At 37.9% G+C, this 16,256-nt stretch overlaps 2 protein-coding genes across 3 annotated transcripts; one reads left to right on the top strand and one right to left on the bottom strand.

The window, feature by feature from the left end:
• The first annotated feature begins 1,408 nt into the window (after positions 1-1,408).
• On the top strand, positions 1,409-6,609 carry LOC132697862 (valine--tRNA ligase). Its single transcript, XM_060663574.1, has 12 exons — positions 1,409-1,758; positions 1,808-1,981; positions 2,031-2,152; positions 2,270-2,434; positions 2,484-2,685; positions 2,740-2,952; positions 3,012-3,212; positions 3,274-3,627; positions 3,686-3,981; positions 4,612-5,149; positions 5,719-6,043; positions 6,096-6,609. The coding sequence occupies exons 1-12, from the start codon at positions 1,603-1,605 to the stop codon at positions 6,479-6,481; spliced, it is 3,132 nt and encodes a 1,043-aa protein (XP_060519557.1). The 5' UTR covers positions 1,409-1,602; the 3' UTR covers positions 6,482-6,609.
• Positions 6,610-7,450: 841 nt separating this feature from the next.
• On the bottom strand, positions 7,451-16,256 carry LOC132697863 (DENN domain-containing protein 1A-like). 2 transcript variants are annotated; one of them, XM_060663575.1, is made up of 14 exons: positions 16,072-16,256; positions 15,837-15,992; positions 15,643-15,780; positions 15,458-15,593; positions 15,350-15,403; positions 14,992-15,249; positions 14,837-14,938; positions 12,940-13,167; positions 12,593-12,769; positions 12,503-12,535; positions 12,205-12,443; positions 10,522-10,681; positions 10,004-10,387; positions 7,454-8,238 (listed from the first exon to the last, which is right to left on the bottom strand). In XM_060663575.1, exons 1-14 carry the CDS (start codon positions 16,086-16,088, stop codon positions 7,909-7,911), a joined length of 2,412 nt encoding a protein of 803 aa, XP_060519558.1. In that variant the 5' UTR covers positions 16,089-16,256; the 3' UTR covers positions 7,454-7,908. The 2 variants fall into 2 exon arrangements, with proteins under 2 accessions (XP_060519559.1, XP_060519558.1); XM_060663576.1 differs by lacking the exon at positions 10,004-10,387 and having other exon boundaries at positions 7,451-8,238.

The following is a 16,256-nucleotide window of genomic DNA, read 5'->3' as shown; positions in this document are numbered from 1 at the left end:
TTTATATAACCTCAAGTTTGCGATTTTGACAATTTCATATTTACATCGAATAAATATAGTAGTGTGGCAACACTGTGCAGGTAGAAATCAACTGGTGACCACAATTAAAATTTCTTCATCTACGTAAATTGCAGGATTACTGCGGCTTAATAAATATATTGATATTGATATTTAATTTTAATTAATCTTTTGAGTTTTGGCACACTGTTGATTAGTATATGTATTCCGTGATTTAATTCAGTGACACTTGTTGATTTCCTGTTTTCTATGGTTTATCCACTGTAACACGGAGTGTCCCACAATTTTTCGACCAGTAATACTACAAACCAATGTGGCAAATAATACTCATTAGAGAGTATTGAAGTTACTTAAGAAAACTTCATTTAAATTTAAGTACTGAAATGAATATTTGTAATTTTTGAACTGTTTATTTAATAATTATTATTGCTAATAACTGAACTATATAATACTTTATCCCCGGTTAATGTTATAGAATTATTCTATTCTATAGGATATCTGATTTTAAATTGCTTTTTGTTTAAAATATTAAAAAAATTTAAAAGCTATCTAGCTAAGTCTGTGCTAATTAATTTATAGTACTTAATATTCAGCGCATTTCATCGAGAACTTCGTCGATCTGTTGTACATAAACCATAACTAGCAAAAATTTTAAATTAGGACTTTACTAGTCGGTACGGACCAACTGGCCAAAGTAGGTATTTTTTTAAAATAGCACACCTGTGGTAAGTTATTTGATTTTTAAAGTATTTATTTAATGCTGCAATAAAATTAAGCAATGTTAATAAACTTTTGCGGGAAAATCCATAATATGTTTTTTTATTGCCTAACTTTTATGAAAAACCCTGCGGATATACGTTTCGTCAGCATAATCTGGGTGTAACTTTCTTAGTCTCGACTTGATTTTAATTGCACACAACAATATTAACCGTCAATGATCCTCTAATACAACCGGAGCTGTTTAAAAAAGGAAATAGTGAATATTTAGCGTTCATTTTTTTGTAACTTCAATTTTTGCATTTTTTGCATTTCACGGTTTTTAGGAAGGTGTTAAATGTTTGACTGTTGTACATTGTTGCCGAGTTGTATTCATTTTCCCATACACATATTTTCAAATACGCAAATAATAGTCATTAGAGAGTATTGCTCTCTCTTCTCTTCTTTAACAACTCAAAAAAGAATAAAAATCTTAACTTCGGAGAATACTCTTCTTTTTTTAAAAATAAGAACAAAGCTGAGATTATAACATATCAATTATTATCAATGCGTCAATCCTCTGAATATGAGATACTGCAATGCTTTTCCCATCTTCTCATGTTCTTTTTCGTCTTTACTTTTTTAGCTTACTCATCTTCTTCATAACAATTAGCCCATATTGCTAGCATCTGACTGCCAAACGCACTTACCACTAGCACTACTGTGCTAGTGGTCAGTGCCACCATTGTGGTACTACTTAGGAAGTAATAACCCATAACTTTAAGAAGAATACAGAGGATAATTTTTGAGGTTAACATTCAAATGATGCAACCTATTGTAACGTCAATATTTGTGTGCCACATTTAAAAAGTTTAAGTTAAAGAGATAATGGAACACGAAACAGGGAATATTCAAAACGGAGATGTCGCACCTCCAAAAACTGCGAAGCAGTTAGAAAAAGAAGCCAAAAAGCAGGCAAAACTAGACAAATTGAAGCAGAAATTGGAAAAACAACAAATCGCGGCTCCTAAAAAAGATGTTGAGGTAGGCATAGTTCTAGCAGATGTTCGATATATGGACGTTGTTTTTACAGAAGAAAGAGAAAAAAAAGGAAGTAAAGGGAGCTGCTGTATATGAACAAGATACCCCAGAAGGTGAAAAGAAAGTTGTGAGTTGTTCTTTACCAGACTCTTACAGCCCCAAATATGTGGAACAGGCTTGGTACTCTTGGTGGGAAAAACAGGGATTTTTTAAACCGGAATATAATGTACGTGTAAATTTTATAGTGATGTAGTGAATTATGGTTTTCTTTTTAGAAGAAATCAATTTCAGATGTTTCAAAAAAGTTTGTAATAGTGATTCCACCACCAAATGTAACAGGATCTTTGCATTTGGGTCATGCTCTAACTAATGCTATTCAAGATGCAATTGTTAGGTGGTAAGTGCATTTGATGTAGACTTGCGCCAGCTGGCCAATTCACATATTTTAGTTTTTTGCTCAAACTTGATGAGCATAATTAGCAACTAAAAAATAAATAATAATTTTAATAATTAGGCGACGTATGAGCGGTTATATGACATTGTGGAACCCAGGATGTGACCATGCTGGTATAGCGACCCAAGTAGTTGTAGAAAAGAAATTATGGCGTGAAGAAAAAAAAACTCGGCATGACATAGGACGGGAACAATTTGTTAAAAAAGTGTGGCAGTGGAAGGAAGAGTTAGTACTTAAGTTTGAGTTTCAATTTTTTTCTGATCTCTGTTTGTAGAAAGGGTGTTCGCATATATCATCAGCTGAAAATGATGGGCTCCTCCTACGATTGGGATAGAGCTGCCTTTACCATGGATCCTAAAATGTCTAGGGCTGTTATGGAGGCATTTATCAGGTTACATGAGAATGGAACCATTTATAGATCAAACCGTCTGGTTAATTGGTCCTGCTCATTGAAGTCGGCCATATCAGACATTGAGGTTAAAAAATATATTGTTTTGTGTAGTAATTGAATCACATGAGAGAAATGTTAGGTTGATAAAGTGGAACTGCCTGGAAGAACTTTGCTGTCGGTTCCCGGGTACAATGAGAAAGTGGAGTTTGGGGTCTTGGTACATTTTGCATACCAAGTGGAGGGGTCCAATGAAAAATTAGTAGTGGCGACGACCCGCGTGGAAACAATGCTTGGCGATACTGCTGTCGCAGTTCACCCCAAAGACGATCGGTATAAACATTTGCACGGAAAAGTAACCGCTATAGAGTAGGTTTTTGAATGATTTTTAATAATTAAATGTATATGTCTTAGTTTGTTATTCATCCGTTTTGCGACCGTAAACTTCCCATAATCGTGGATGACTTTGTCGAACTCGATTTTGGTACAGGCGTGGTAAAAATAACCCCCGCCCACGATCCCAATGATTATGAAGTCGGTAAACGACACAACCTTGATTTCATCACCATTTTCGATGACGAAGGCAATGTAGTCGGGAATTGCTCAAAATTCGTGGTAAGTTCTTTGTGCCTTTTTTATTTACGTCCACAGCGGCAGTAATTTATTTGCAAATCAGGGAATGAAGCGGTTTAATGCCCGAAAGCAAATTCTGGAGGACCTGAAACAGCTCGGGTTGTATGTGGAAACCAAAGACAACCCTATGGTAGTACCCATTTGTAACAGAAGCAAAGATATTATCGAACCAATGCTCAAACCTCAGTGGTATGTCGATTGTTCGGAAATGGCTCAGAAAGCAAGCAAAGCGGTGGAGGATAAAGAACTGAGGATCATACCAGAACAGCATGTGAAAACTTGGCACCATTGGATGGACGGCATACGAGATTGGTGTATATCGCGTCAGTTGTGGTGGGGCCACAGGATTCCTGCTTATTTTGTTAGTTTAAAAAGTACCGGTGCTCCAATTTCGAACGTAAGTTCATTAGATCTGGCAGTGTGTCTCACCATCCATGTTCATTGCTTGATTTTAGGTAGAAGAGGACAATTGGGTTTCGGCGCATTCCGAATCTGAAGCCATCGCCAAAGCGGGGAAGAAGTTCAACTTGAAAACTGAAGAAATCAGTGTAAGACAAGACGACGATGTGCTGGACACTTGGTTTTCGTCCGCCTTGTTCCCGTTTTCGATTTTCGGCTGGCCCGATCAAACCGAAGAGCTGAACGTCTTTTATCCCACTTCCCTTCTCGAAACAGGCCACGATATTTTGTTCTTTTGGGTCGCCAGAATGGTGTTCATGGGGCAAAAGTTGCTTGGAAAATTACCCTTCAAGTGAGATTATTATTAACTTTATTTGTAACTTGAGAAAAAATACTTTAAAATTACTTCCAATTGAAAAGTTAAGAAAGTTAAAAAATTAAAATATTTACTTCAACTAATATCAATAATTTATTTGTTTCTTTATTTAGAGTATTATACTACCATCCAATTGCAGGACAGCACGAAATGACAGTAGAAATTAGTTTAGAATAGGTAGAAATTTTTTTTTTTCTGTGGTCTGTAAAAAGACTGGTCCGCGTTCTGGAAAAAATGTCCCTAGTTGAAAAATCAGTATGCATATGGTAAGCTTCAAAATCTTGAGCAGCGGAGTTGAAATTTGATAGAGAGTTAGTTACATCCCTAGATGAAATTTATTGAAACTATCGGGGATCGAGAGTCTCGAAGTACCTTCAAAAATTTTTTTGCTTGAAATTGGTTTGTCTGAACAAAAAAATTTTTGAACAAGAAGACGCGCGACAATTGGGGCAACAAGCTCCAAAAAAAAAAAACGAAAATTCGTGGAAATGGCCTTTTTCCGGAGTAAATAAAATTGTTTCTCTAGACATATTGTTGTTTTTTGACAAACTGCGTCAGGGGCGGAGTGAAATTACGACATTGAAAACGAAGATGATTCTCTTTCAGGGACATATATCTGCATCCGATTGTTCGCGACGCGCACGGCCGCAAAATGTCGAAATCGCTGGGCAACGTGATAGATCCCATGGATGTGATATCTGGAATTTCCCTGGAGAACCTCCACAAGCAGTTGGCCGACGGAAACCTGGACCCAAAAGAGATAGAGAAAGCTACCGCGGGACAGAAACGCGACTATCCCGAGGGAATACCGGAATGTGGCACCGACGCCCTCAGATTCGCTCTGTGCGCCATGTGTTCCGGTCGAGACATCAATCTGGACATCTTGCGGATCCAGGGATACCGGTTTTTCTGCAACAAGATTTGGAACGCCACAAAGTTCGCTCTTAGTTATTTCTCAGATAGTTTTGAAGGACCGCGCGGTCAGGATCTTATTGGCGACGAAAGCCCGATGGATCTATGGATGCTAAGCAGGGCCGGCTCGGCTGTTAAAGAGGTGATAACCGGATTCGAGAGTTACGACTTTGTTTCGGTCACCACCGCCGTGTACAACTTGTGGTTGTACGATTTGTGTGATGTTTATTTGGTAAGTTTGGTGCTCTATAAAACTTTTGTGTGACAAAAAACAAGTTTGGCTCAAATAGTGGTGGAAGAATTTAGAACTTTATATAGCCTCTTTATTTTTTTACCTATAAAATTAAAGAATGATTTTCCCAAAACTATTTGAATGATGCAAAAAAAAATGCTACCCCAAATTTCCGACAATTTGATTCTACGAGAGTCACTCCGCGTACAACCTATCGAAACTGGAAATTTATTTCGTCCAACTATTTACCAACACACATTCACTATTCATTCATTTATTATATTTCTTTGCTGTACAGTTTCCCGACTGACTTGCAAGGGAGTTGCGCTTGACCTGTATAGTACGCAGCATCGTCTCGCGATGAGGGTCAAGTTTTCTGTAGAGGCAACATCTATGATCACACTCCGCTTTCCGTGTACATTATGAAAAATAACTTGTTCTGTAACTGTAAAAAAAATCTATTGTTCTTTTCAGTTTCACCGAAAGTATGTCTCAAAAAAGTTATTACATAACTTATCCACGAGAAGCAATTATTCTATGCACCCAATTTTTATTAAAAAAAATTTTAGGAATATTTGAAACCAGTGTTCGCGGGCGACAACGAAAAATCGAAAAACGCGTCCATGGTGACCCTGTACCGCGCCCTGCACATCGGTCTGCGGCTGCTGTCTCCCCTGATGCCCTTCATAACGGAGGAATTATACCAGAGGTTACCCAGACCCGCGGAATTGGTGGCTAAAGTACCCAGTATCTGTGTCGAATCTTTTCCCGACATCGAGGTACGATTCAGGAACGAGAAGATTGAAAAGGAGGTGGATTTCGTTCAAAAAGTAGCGAGGGCGATTAGATCGACAAGGAGTGATTATAATTTGCCGAATAAAACGAAAACTGAAGGTAAAGGATCATTTTTTCCGTTGAAAGTGACGCGGAACCTTAAACTTTTCAGCGTATTTGCATTCGAATGATGATGCTACGAGGGAAATGGTTTGGAAATATGCCGCGGCGCTTCAGACGCTCGCTTACTGCTCTAAAACGAGCGTAAACGAGCCGTCTCCCGACGGATGCACGATAATTACCGTTTCCGATAAGTGCGAGGTACATTTGCTGCTGAAGGGTCTGATCGATCCAACCAAAGAGATTTGCAAAGTTCAGAAGAAGCTTGAGTTTTTGGACGCGACTAGAAAGAAGCTCGAACAGGCAATTAACGTGGCCGATTACGCTAGCAAAGTGCCGACCGAAGTGCAGCAGGCGAACGACGAGAAGCTTAAGCAGACGAACATTGAGCTCTCAAGATTGGAATCTGCGCTGCGCACACTGACGCTCATGAAGTAGCTGACGCGCGAACTTAGTCAAATGTTCTCGGCCCACTTAAAGAAATTTTTACAATTTTAATTTATTTACATTGGCTTAGTTTTGTTACATCTTGTAACAGTTAAGGCAATATAGCAGTTTATTTCTTATGTTACGTTTGAACTACTCGTCGACTTCGAAGACTGTGTTTTTGGTTACTTCTAGAATGTCAAGTTGTAAGTAGTGTATTTTGTTGCTTCCGCATCCTCTGTCCTCCTTCGTCAAAATACCCTACCGCGGTGAACCAAAGCTTAAAAGATTCTCCTTTATTAATCTTTCTCAGTTACCGTCATTTTTACCTGTTTATCCCGCTAAAACAAAATTTAACGATATTTTATTTAATTTCGCTCCAATTTAGTTAATGTCATTCATTTTTTATGTGGGACATCTACTCCTCCAATTTGAGTACATTTTGGTTGCTTGTAGAACCTCCTCCCTCCAGAGGGGATCGTGAGATAGCAAAATTCTCAAGTAGTGCGTTTTTGTGGGTGCTGCGTCCTCCGTAGCCAAAAAACGCTACTAATGCGCGGTAACTGAAATGGAATTTATTTAAAATAAAAACAACACTTATTAATCTTTGTTGTGGCTTCAATTTAGTTGATATCGTAATTTATTTGACCTACTCGTCGAATTCAACTGGTGTATTTTCGTTACTCCTAACAGCTCCATCCTCCGGAGATCTTGAGATAACGAAATTACAGGAATATACACTACTGACGCGAGGCAACTGTATTATTAAAAAATTCACAATACTTTATATTTAACTGGTTTTCCCTTTACAACAAAATTTCACGTTATGTTTTAAACATTAAACATTTCACAACAGATTTATGCTGCATGCAATACTTCCTGCAGGGCAATAGCGAAGTGTTTTAGCTTTAAACCGTTTCCCGATTTTAATTTGGGTATTTTTTGGCAATAATAATGCAATTTGTGAATCGTATGGGACATTTGACCTAATCGTGGTAGTCGGGGTTCGAACAAAAACAGAAAACGACCTTAATATCAATCGATTTATTAAATATTGTAAAACAAAACAAATGCATATTAAAAATTTCATAATATTCATATCACAGCTAAGGCTATACATCCGACAATCGAGTAACACGTTTACTTATAAATTTATACGTCTCTTTGATCTTTTTTGTTGTCCATCACGCCCTCTCTGTTTACACCTTGTGCTTAACTGGGATTGTTATCTATAAAAAATTCTTCTAAAAACGTTAATATTAAAAATAGTTACGTCACGGGTTCTGAGTGATCTTATTCATTTATCCAAGAGTGGCCGACTTGAAAGATGCGTACGAAAAAAATTACGATACAATTTTCATAACAAAATAATAATTAAAAAAACGTGTATAAATAAAACTCTATCGTAACAAAAAAATCAAAGGACTCGGTTTCCGCCACTATTCGAACTTGGTCCACTGACTTTGGGTATTCACCTTCTTCGACCCAGCCTGCATATCGGAAAAGTTAAAATCGAGGCCGTACTCCTGCAACAGGTCCTGATCGTTCCTGTTGAACGGCCGACAGTCACTTCTTAGGCCGGCGACTGCGGTCGGAAGGGCGTGGTCTTCGTATGAGGAATTATACAGCGGGTTCGACACGCTTAGTGGCGGTTGTCCGTGCGTCGGCGTTGAATACGATGATGTCGACGACGAGGATTTCAACGGATCGAAATCGTCCAAGTCCGACGCAGAATCCAACCGGATGAGGTCCTCGCTATCGTCGGTCCCCTAAGGTCAACGTCAAAAAAAGGAATTTATGCAAATTAATGAACGGTCGTTCTAAACGTTTCTAAAGAAATGGACATTTCGAAACGTTAAAAACGAAAATCTTGAAAATACCGCACGACTAAAGAGCAAGAAGGGTAGATAATTTTAAAGAAACTCTTTTAAATATTGTTTGTATTGAAACTTAGTGAAACTGGTAATATTAAAAATGAAAAATTATAAATTTCTTTTTTCTCTAACAAGTCCGTCATCCCGAGGTGATACTTAGATAACAACATTACACCTTTGTAATTGTTGTAGAGTTCTCCGAACGATATACCGTTTTTTTACAACCTTTTATGGGTTTGACTGCGGAATGAGTTTAAGACCCGTCTGTTGTAAAGCGGAAGGGACCATTCTTTTCGGCACGTGCACAACAAGCCAGGGCCGTATTTAAGATGTTAGCAGACAATAACTACGCCGTGCGGACTGTTGTATTTTAAGAGTAGGGAAATTTTCTTTGATTAAACTCTTACATGAATTATATTATTGTCCTTTTTATAAATCCTCCTAAAACAGTCACTACTTGAGGTAGCTCGATTTCAAATTGAATTTGTCCATTAGATAGGTTGATCTCCTATATAAAAACACATTAGAAAGCTTAAACTGATTTCCAATTTAAGGATTTAACATAACGTCTGGAAAAGCAATACAAAATCTTATGTAGATAATTGATTTACAATGGATGTTTTCGCAGTTTTGGTTCATTTGTGGAGGTTGGTGAAATCGGAGTATGCTGCCAATTTTATGAAACAACTCTTTCATTTTCATTTCATTGACAGCATACTTTTCGTAGCCGTTGAAGCATTGCAGTTATTTCTATTCCGTCTTGTGTTTGTAATTAGTAATTAATAACTTACTGGTATTCAATTGTTTTTCAAGACCATTTTTATTGAGGTACAATATACATTTTATTACATTATTGTGGTCGAGTTGTAATAATCGTTGATGATTAACATTCGTCAAAATCAAATGGATCAAAGACTGGAACACATTTGCTGGTTGCTGCCAAAATTGTAATTTTAAATATGGAGAGGAGACTTTGCGTGCGTTCATACGAAGATTTGGTTTTTATTACAAAACCAGAACGAACTACCGAACGGCATCGAATCTATTTATTGGAGGGTCACAACGAGAAACCCAAGCTAGGTAGGCCTGCGGAGAGACCTTCATAAAAATTTAAATACTGGATTATGTCGTAAAAACGGTATATTGTTTGGACAACTTTACTTTTGTTGCTTCTGCATCCTCTGCCCTTTGTAACCAAAATACCCTACCGACTGGCGGTGAACTAAATTGGAATTTATGACAAACGTTTATTACAAAAATTGCAATACTTTATATCCAATGGGCTATAACGAGAACTTATAGTAATTATTTTTACCTGTTTATCCGCCTACAACAAAAATATCGGCCCAATTTGGTTAATTACGGCATTAATTTTTCATGTTGGATATTTGGCCTTCTAATCGAAATCAAGTAGAGTATCGTGGTCATTTGTAGAACTTCCGTCTTCCGGAGGTAACAAAATTAAAGATTCTCAAGCGGTGTATTTTTGTTCCTTGTGCTTGTAACTTTTGTAAATTTGTAAATATGTGAAATGGCAAGCGGAACCCCTTTATGTAGAATTGTTATTACTACGTGACCAACATACACAAAGTCTCAAATCAATTTTCATCGAAGTGAATTAAGAAAAGGCTGCATGTAACCTCAAGAAAAAAGCGTATACCTTCCGCCTGCCAGGCGCACACTGTTTTGGCGGCGACAATTTAACGATATCGACGTTATTCTGGTCAGCGACGAAAAACACAGGGTCGCCGTTTTCGTTCTGTCCGCCGCCAACGACGAACGTTGAAGCGCCGCAGAAGAACGGTCCCTCCCGACTCGGTTTCGTTTGTCTCGGCGGAACGAGGGGCGGGGAAAGAAACGCCTCCTCGAGAGGCGACTGGAGCAGGTTCTGGGTCTCTTTCGTCGAGGGGAAGTAACGGTTAGGGGAGGAAAGGAAGTGGGGTAGCGAGGGCCGCGGCACCGCCGCTGGCTGTGGCCACCGTTCGGGACTCGTCAACGGGTTCGGTGCGTTCTTAAAATTTTCCAAGCTGCGGACCGGTTTAAGCTGCAAAAAAAGCGGCAACATACGAATGCCAAGCGTGGGTTAGCGGAATCGTGGGCGCGATTGGGGAGTGTTCTACCACCGTAAGCGCCGCCCGAACACACAAAAACCAACCCCGAGAGGAATAATCAACTTACGGATCGGTCGACGGGAGGCGTATCCAACCGAAACTTCAGCAAGTCCTGCATCTCGTCCATTAAGTCGATGCGCGGTATTTCGATGGGACTGCCGCTCCTAGGTGTGTCGAGTACGTCTGGGGACGCGGGTTGCGATCCCGGACTCAGGGGACTGTAAGACCTGGTTAACAAAGTTAAGTTGAACCATACGAGGCCATAATCTTGGGGTTGCTATTCTTGCAAAACCACACTCACTTTAACCAAAAACGGAGAATTATTAATTTCCTCGATTATTTGTTCATAACAAACTTTAAAAGATCTTTCTGAATTTCTTTGGAAGTGCCTTAAATATCGAAAAAAATTTTAGGCGCTCACTCATATAATTCAGCCGAAAAATTAATAAGACCAGGAAATATAGCGCGATTCTCAGAAGTTTTGTTCTCATCATGTCCGCGGAGAGCCAATTCAAAAGCCCCGCAAAATTTAGTACAATTAACAATTTTTGATAAAACCTTTCTTTGACACATTTTTATTGGGTTTCTGTATATTTACCCTCGGCTTATTGAATATAATTGAGTCCTAATATTGATTGACCCTAACAACGTAAATTCCCGTACAATTATGAATGTAGCTTTTAGAATTTTCATCTGATGTCCAAGCTTTATCGTCACCAAAAAAGACCAGGAAAAACAATATAGAGCATTTTTTCGTCAAATCCACAAATCCATTAATTTCTTGAGTAAATGTCTTTATTAAATTTTCATGTATAACTTTTTCCTCTCCTTACACCAGCTCATTCAAAGGTAATATCTGGTTAGGTCGTTACCTTTTGCTATTAATTCTAATTTTTCTTCGAATGAATATTTACGATCGATTAAAAATATTCAATTTACCATCTCCCTGAAAGACGGTAGAGATAAGAAGTTATAAACACAATAAAAAAAGCTGCCAGTCCAGGGATACTAAAAATTTAAAATTTAAAAATGATTTCCTACTTTAATGCGGTTGGGTATTTAAAGTCAAACGGTTATGTCAACAAAATCAGTCATATTTAAGGAAAACCATCAAAGCTATGAAAAAAAAATAACCCGTTAGGCCATTTAATATGGTGCATGTTAATTATTACGAAGCATTAAACCAAATAACAAAGACAAAAAGTCACTCTTCTTCAAAGAAAACACTTTATCACTAATGCCCTTACAAAAAAAAAAAAACAGATAAAGATAACAGGGTGAAAAATAAAATAGTAGACTCATCAGTGAAAACTGTATTTCTGCTGTGACACAAAAGTATTGAATATTGAAAGGTATAATTTAAAAACATTGTATCGTCTTCTTGGAACGATTCTGCAATGGCGCTCAATAGTCTAGAGTCAACATTGCTTGTGTCAAAAGGATTCAGAACAAAGTTTTTTTAGGTACTGTTTTCACAAATATTCTACAAAAGGTTCAAATTGATCTTCTAACCTTAGAGCAACTGTTGGCAAATATTATTTAATTAGTTAACATCAAGAATTTCATGCTACTGACTACTGATAAATTATTTTTTATTACATTAAGAAGATTGTGACTATTATTTCTTAATGTACTCACAGTTTGTTTAGGTGATATTTTATGACTTATAAAAATAATAAATAATATAAACATGAATTCAATAATTGCTAAATAAATAAATAGGCATAGAAAACAAGGCTGAATCAATTACCTTTGCAGGTTAGCGTTTTTGAACGCAAGCGAGGCGTCTTTTCTGTAACTGGCCACGGGCACGCTGAAGCCGGTCAGCGGTCTTCGCTTGCCGGTGGGCGAGTTAGGCGCTGAACGAGGCTTTGGGTCGCCCATGCCGTTCTGAAGAGGGTGCGGACTGCTCCCCGTCGGCGGCACTTCTTTTAACTTCGACCTTAGACCTTTGTAGGCGCTTTTCATACCTTTCCCGCCGTCTTTCACCTATAAAAAGATCTGTTCTAACCAAGCATAACTAGATACGAGTAGAAAATAGAACTTACCGTTTTCACAGCCGACTTCATCGCAGGATTGGCCTAAAAGAAAATAAAACGAGGTTCAAAGCGAGACAAATTACTAAAAAACGTCTCTACCTTTTCCTTTACGGTTTTAAAAAAGGCGGAACCCTCTTTTTTCATCGTCGACGTCCACTCTTTGTATTGCTGTTTCAGTTTAGAACCCGACTTGGCCGAATAGTTTTCCAACTCGAACTCAAACTCGTCTGAGAAGCCGCGGCCGGTGTTGAGCATCGTCAGACGCTCTTCAATAAACTGTGAGCGGACAATACAAGACACGTTTTTACAAAAACAAAGAACAAATCAAATATTGGCCTTAGAATTAAACGTGTGGGTAAACAGTCACAAAACAAAAGAAAAACAGTTCACGAGGGTTCATTTGCTCCATTGCTTACGCTTGGAACAAAAATAAGAAACGAACTCGCCTGCTGAAATATTTGCAAGTGCAGCATCTCCTTCAGAAACGGTTGCAGCGATAAAGGCCGCGTTTCGATAAATTTTTCTTCGTCAAAAATCACCCTTTGACCCGGTTGAAACTTTAATGCGTCCCTGTAACCGCCTATTAGCTGCACCAGAGCCCTGAGGAAGGCTCGAGACACTCCGTCCCCCAGAACCGCGGATTTGTTTCTCAACTGTTTCCTTAACGATTGCACCTGAAAATTTTTTAAAAAATATAAATATAAAGGGTGTTTTCGAAATGACATTATATAAACTAATAAGTGAATATGGACCCCTCCCTGACGGAAAATCAGAAAAAAAAACTGTTATTTCTAACTTTATCTGACCCAATACCAATCAAGGTTACCAAATAGTGGGAGCAGGTTTGCTAAACTATTTAATATTAATATCGTTAAAGTAGGTGCAAAACATATTATTTTTCTGATACATGTTACCGTAGAAAACTAACCAATAATACCGTTTATTTGGGTTATTCTGACTTGGATTATGCTAAGTTTATGGATAATAACAGTGTGTCCGTGAATAAGTACAGTTGCAAAGTGCGAATCATCATGAAGTAAAATTAAAATACAGGCGAGCCGCGAAACACACCGGCTTAGAAATACTTGTTTCAATACCCATTATAGTTTACAAAGTATGGGGTAAGAGTGCATAATCGGGACATCAACTTTGCCAGAGTCGCCAGTCACTTCGGACAACTCCAGTACTTTAGTCACAGATTTGAGTATGATGTTTTCGATATATTATAACCATGGTATTCTTTACGTTTGTCAGGTCTGACGTCATTGTACCTAAAAATTAAGGATCAAAGAAAAGAGTATAGTATGCAACAAGTTGACAAGCTTCTTCGGTTACTTGTGCCAACTCAAATGGCGTTTATCAAACTTGTTCCACAAAATACAATTTTGGTGCCAAATAAAAGTTTGTGGGGACCCAAGAAATAAAAAATTTTATAAATCCATCGGATGTACTATTATTTTGATCAAATAGTATATTATGCAACAAGTGCGGTAAACAGCATTTGACTCACGAGTTTATTTGACACGAGCGGAGCGAGTGTTTGATAAACGAGTGACTTAAAAAGTTTATCGAACCTGATGCATACTATACTTTTCCTAAGACCGTTAGTTTTTGGGTATATTTTCGCAAAACACGAATACATTCACTGACATGACTGTCAGAATTGACAAACGTCAAAATTCAAAGCGTGGGAAATATCTCCGAAAACATCCGATTGCTCCCAAACCCGTGCGGTAAAATCCCGGAAATGTCCGAAGGGGTTCGGATTCGTGGGAAACGAAACTGACGTGGTAAAGCGACGCTTTCCGCACGCTAGATCGGTGCGTAATTAGGTATTTTACAGACGGGAGTAGAAAAGTTTTTTTTGCTACTGTGGTAAAGAAATACAAGACCAAACATTAAACTAGAGATATTACACACCGCAAAATGACTAAATAATGGAAGGTTACCTGTTGATTAATGTTGATTAATGATGTCGTTTTTTGAAATTAGCGAATTCTCAGGCGAGTTTAGTGATTTTATTTAAAGCAAAAACCTTTTGCCGCGATGAAAGAAAAAATAGTTGCACTGGTGAGTCACTTTCTTTTGTAATTTGAATTGATTTAACTTGAAATAGTGGTGTTCAAATTTGTTGTTTAGTAACAGGAATCAGTTGGTTAAAAGTTTTTTTGGAGCTGAAATTTGTTAAACCTAATACTGAAACAAATTATTTTTGAGGTTTGAATTTATAGGATTTGTAAGCAGATCTTCATTGAACATGACATTTATGCAACAAATTATATATTGTCATTTCATTTCATGTTGCATAATAGACATTTTATAATATTGGGTTTTTCCACTTACAACATCTTGCGGTAGGTTACTTAAATCATCAAAGGGAGTGTTAACAGTGTTTGTATCGGCATCTAACACAACTACATCTCCAATTTCATTTTTTTGCACCCTCTGAAAGAAACAACATCAAAATTGGTGCATGAACCGACTCATGAAATTATTACTTTTAACACCTCCTCGGGAACTCCAATCAGGAAAGGCATGGGGGCCAGTAAGTAATCAATAAGGCTCTCTGGTAGCACTGGAATGAAGATGTGCTGCCAGATCATTGGGTAGATAATGTCGTTGGCAGATTGCACACAAGCGCTCAGTCTCTTGAGTTGTTTTGAAGTAAATATTATGCGCCGCTCATATAACATGGAAGCAAAAACCGTCATCATATTGTTTGTGTCTACTGCATTGTAGTATTCGGTCAGGTTACGCTGCAATTATAATGGATTATTCGAAACTTGTTTGCCGGAAGTGCAATGAGATATTCAACAGGATATTAATATTTAATTGGTACTGATTTGCGATACATACATTTTCAGGTATGCTTGGCAATTGGAATGGTCTAGGAATATCAGCTACAAAAGTCTAAAAAACAGAGAAAACTTTAACTAAAAGTGCAATTAAAGAGGGGATGCTTACACTTTGGCCCCTGTTAAACGTAACAAAAATTTTTTTGCCAGGTTCCGCAATTTTTGTACCATACACAGCTGACAAAAACTGACTCAGATCCTCAGTGCGTGAGCTATGCATTAATACTGCTGTGGTGTCTAAAAATCTAAACAAAACAATAATTTTCTTTTCTAAACCTTGAATATTAACAGTACTTGTAAAAGGTTTGATGCCAGGGTAGGTAACTCAGGACGACGATTGCAGTCTCTGTTTTGGGGTCGTGTCTGCAGAACCCAAATGTCCATTTGGATTCCAGATCAGTCAATACAAAAGAATAGTGTTGGATGACAGTGCTGAAACGATATTCATTAAAAATAAAGATTATTGCGGCTTGACAAAACCAGAATACTTTTCAAATTTGTAGGGATAGGCAAATTTGGGTACAGATTTAAGCACTTCCTGGTCCTTATATTTATCTGGATACTGCTGAATTATCCAGGCTTGCTTTCCTGCGCTAGGCGGTACAATTTCGCAGAAGCATTCGAACAAATGCTGTACATTTTCCCTTCAACAAGCAGAATTAGTGCATAATTAAAAATCTAAATCACTTCCGTTCATAGTGGATCAGAAAATCCCACACCTACCTGATACGTGAGCTCATGACGCCCAATATTTTAAACCTTAAGACGATTTAAAACCGTATCATGGCTTAGGTCACCCTCGGCCTCATTTTTTTAATTCAATCAACGCAACTATCGGAAAGCACTACCTTTTTGGTGCAAAAAATATATTTCTATTAGGTGCGCGTATTTATGACAGACACCCATAG

This window comes from Cylas formicarius, unplaced genomic scaffold (genome assembly GCF_029955315.1).
Source record: "Cylas formicarius isolate icCylForm1 unplaced genomic scaffold, icCylForm1.1 PGA_scaffold_2__14_contigs__length_35257938, whole genome shotgun sequence".
Lineage (NCBI taxonomy): Eukaryota > Metazoa > Arthropoda > Insecta > Coleoptera > Brentidae > Cylas > Cylas formicarius.
Note: the sequence above shows the minus strand (reverse complement) of the source record. Positions and strands in the feature narration are given on the sequence as shown.

What these genes read in the sequence shown, in the direction of transcription:
- LOC132697862 (XM_060663574.1), top strand. Translation starts at nt 1,603, where the DNA reads ATGGAACACGAAACAGGGAATATTCAAAACGGAGATGTCGCACCTCCA. An exon ending in TTTTTAAACCGGAATATAAT is followed by an intron (nt 1,982 to 2,030) that starts GTACGTGTAAAT and finishes TTTTCTTTTTAG; the next exon opens with AAGAAATCAATTTCAGATGT. An exon ending in ATTTGTGTGATGTTTATTTG is followed by an intron (nt 5,150 to 5,718) that starts GTAAGTTTGGTG and finishes AAAAAATTTTAG; the next exon opens with GAATATTTGAAACCAGTGTT.
- LOC132697863 (XM_060663575.1), bottom strand. An exon ending in TTCCCGAGGAGGTGTTAAAA is followed by an intron (nt 14,939 to 14,991) that starts GTAATAATTTCA and finishes TGTTTCTTTCAG; the next exon opens with AGGGTGCAAAAAAATGAAAT. An exon ending in TGAAGTCGGCTGTGAAAACG is followed by an intron (nt 12,444 to 12,502) that starts GTAAGTTCTATT and finishes ATCTTTTTATAG; the next exon opens with GTGAAAGACGGCGGGAAAGG.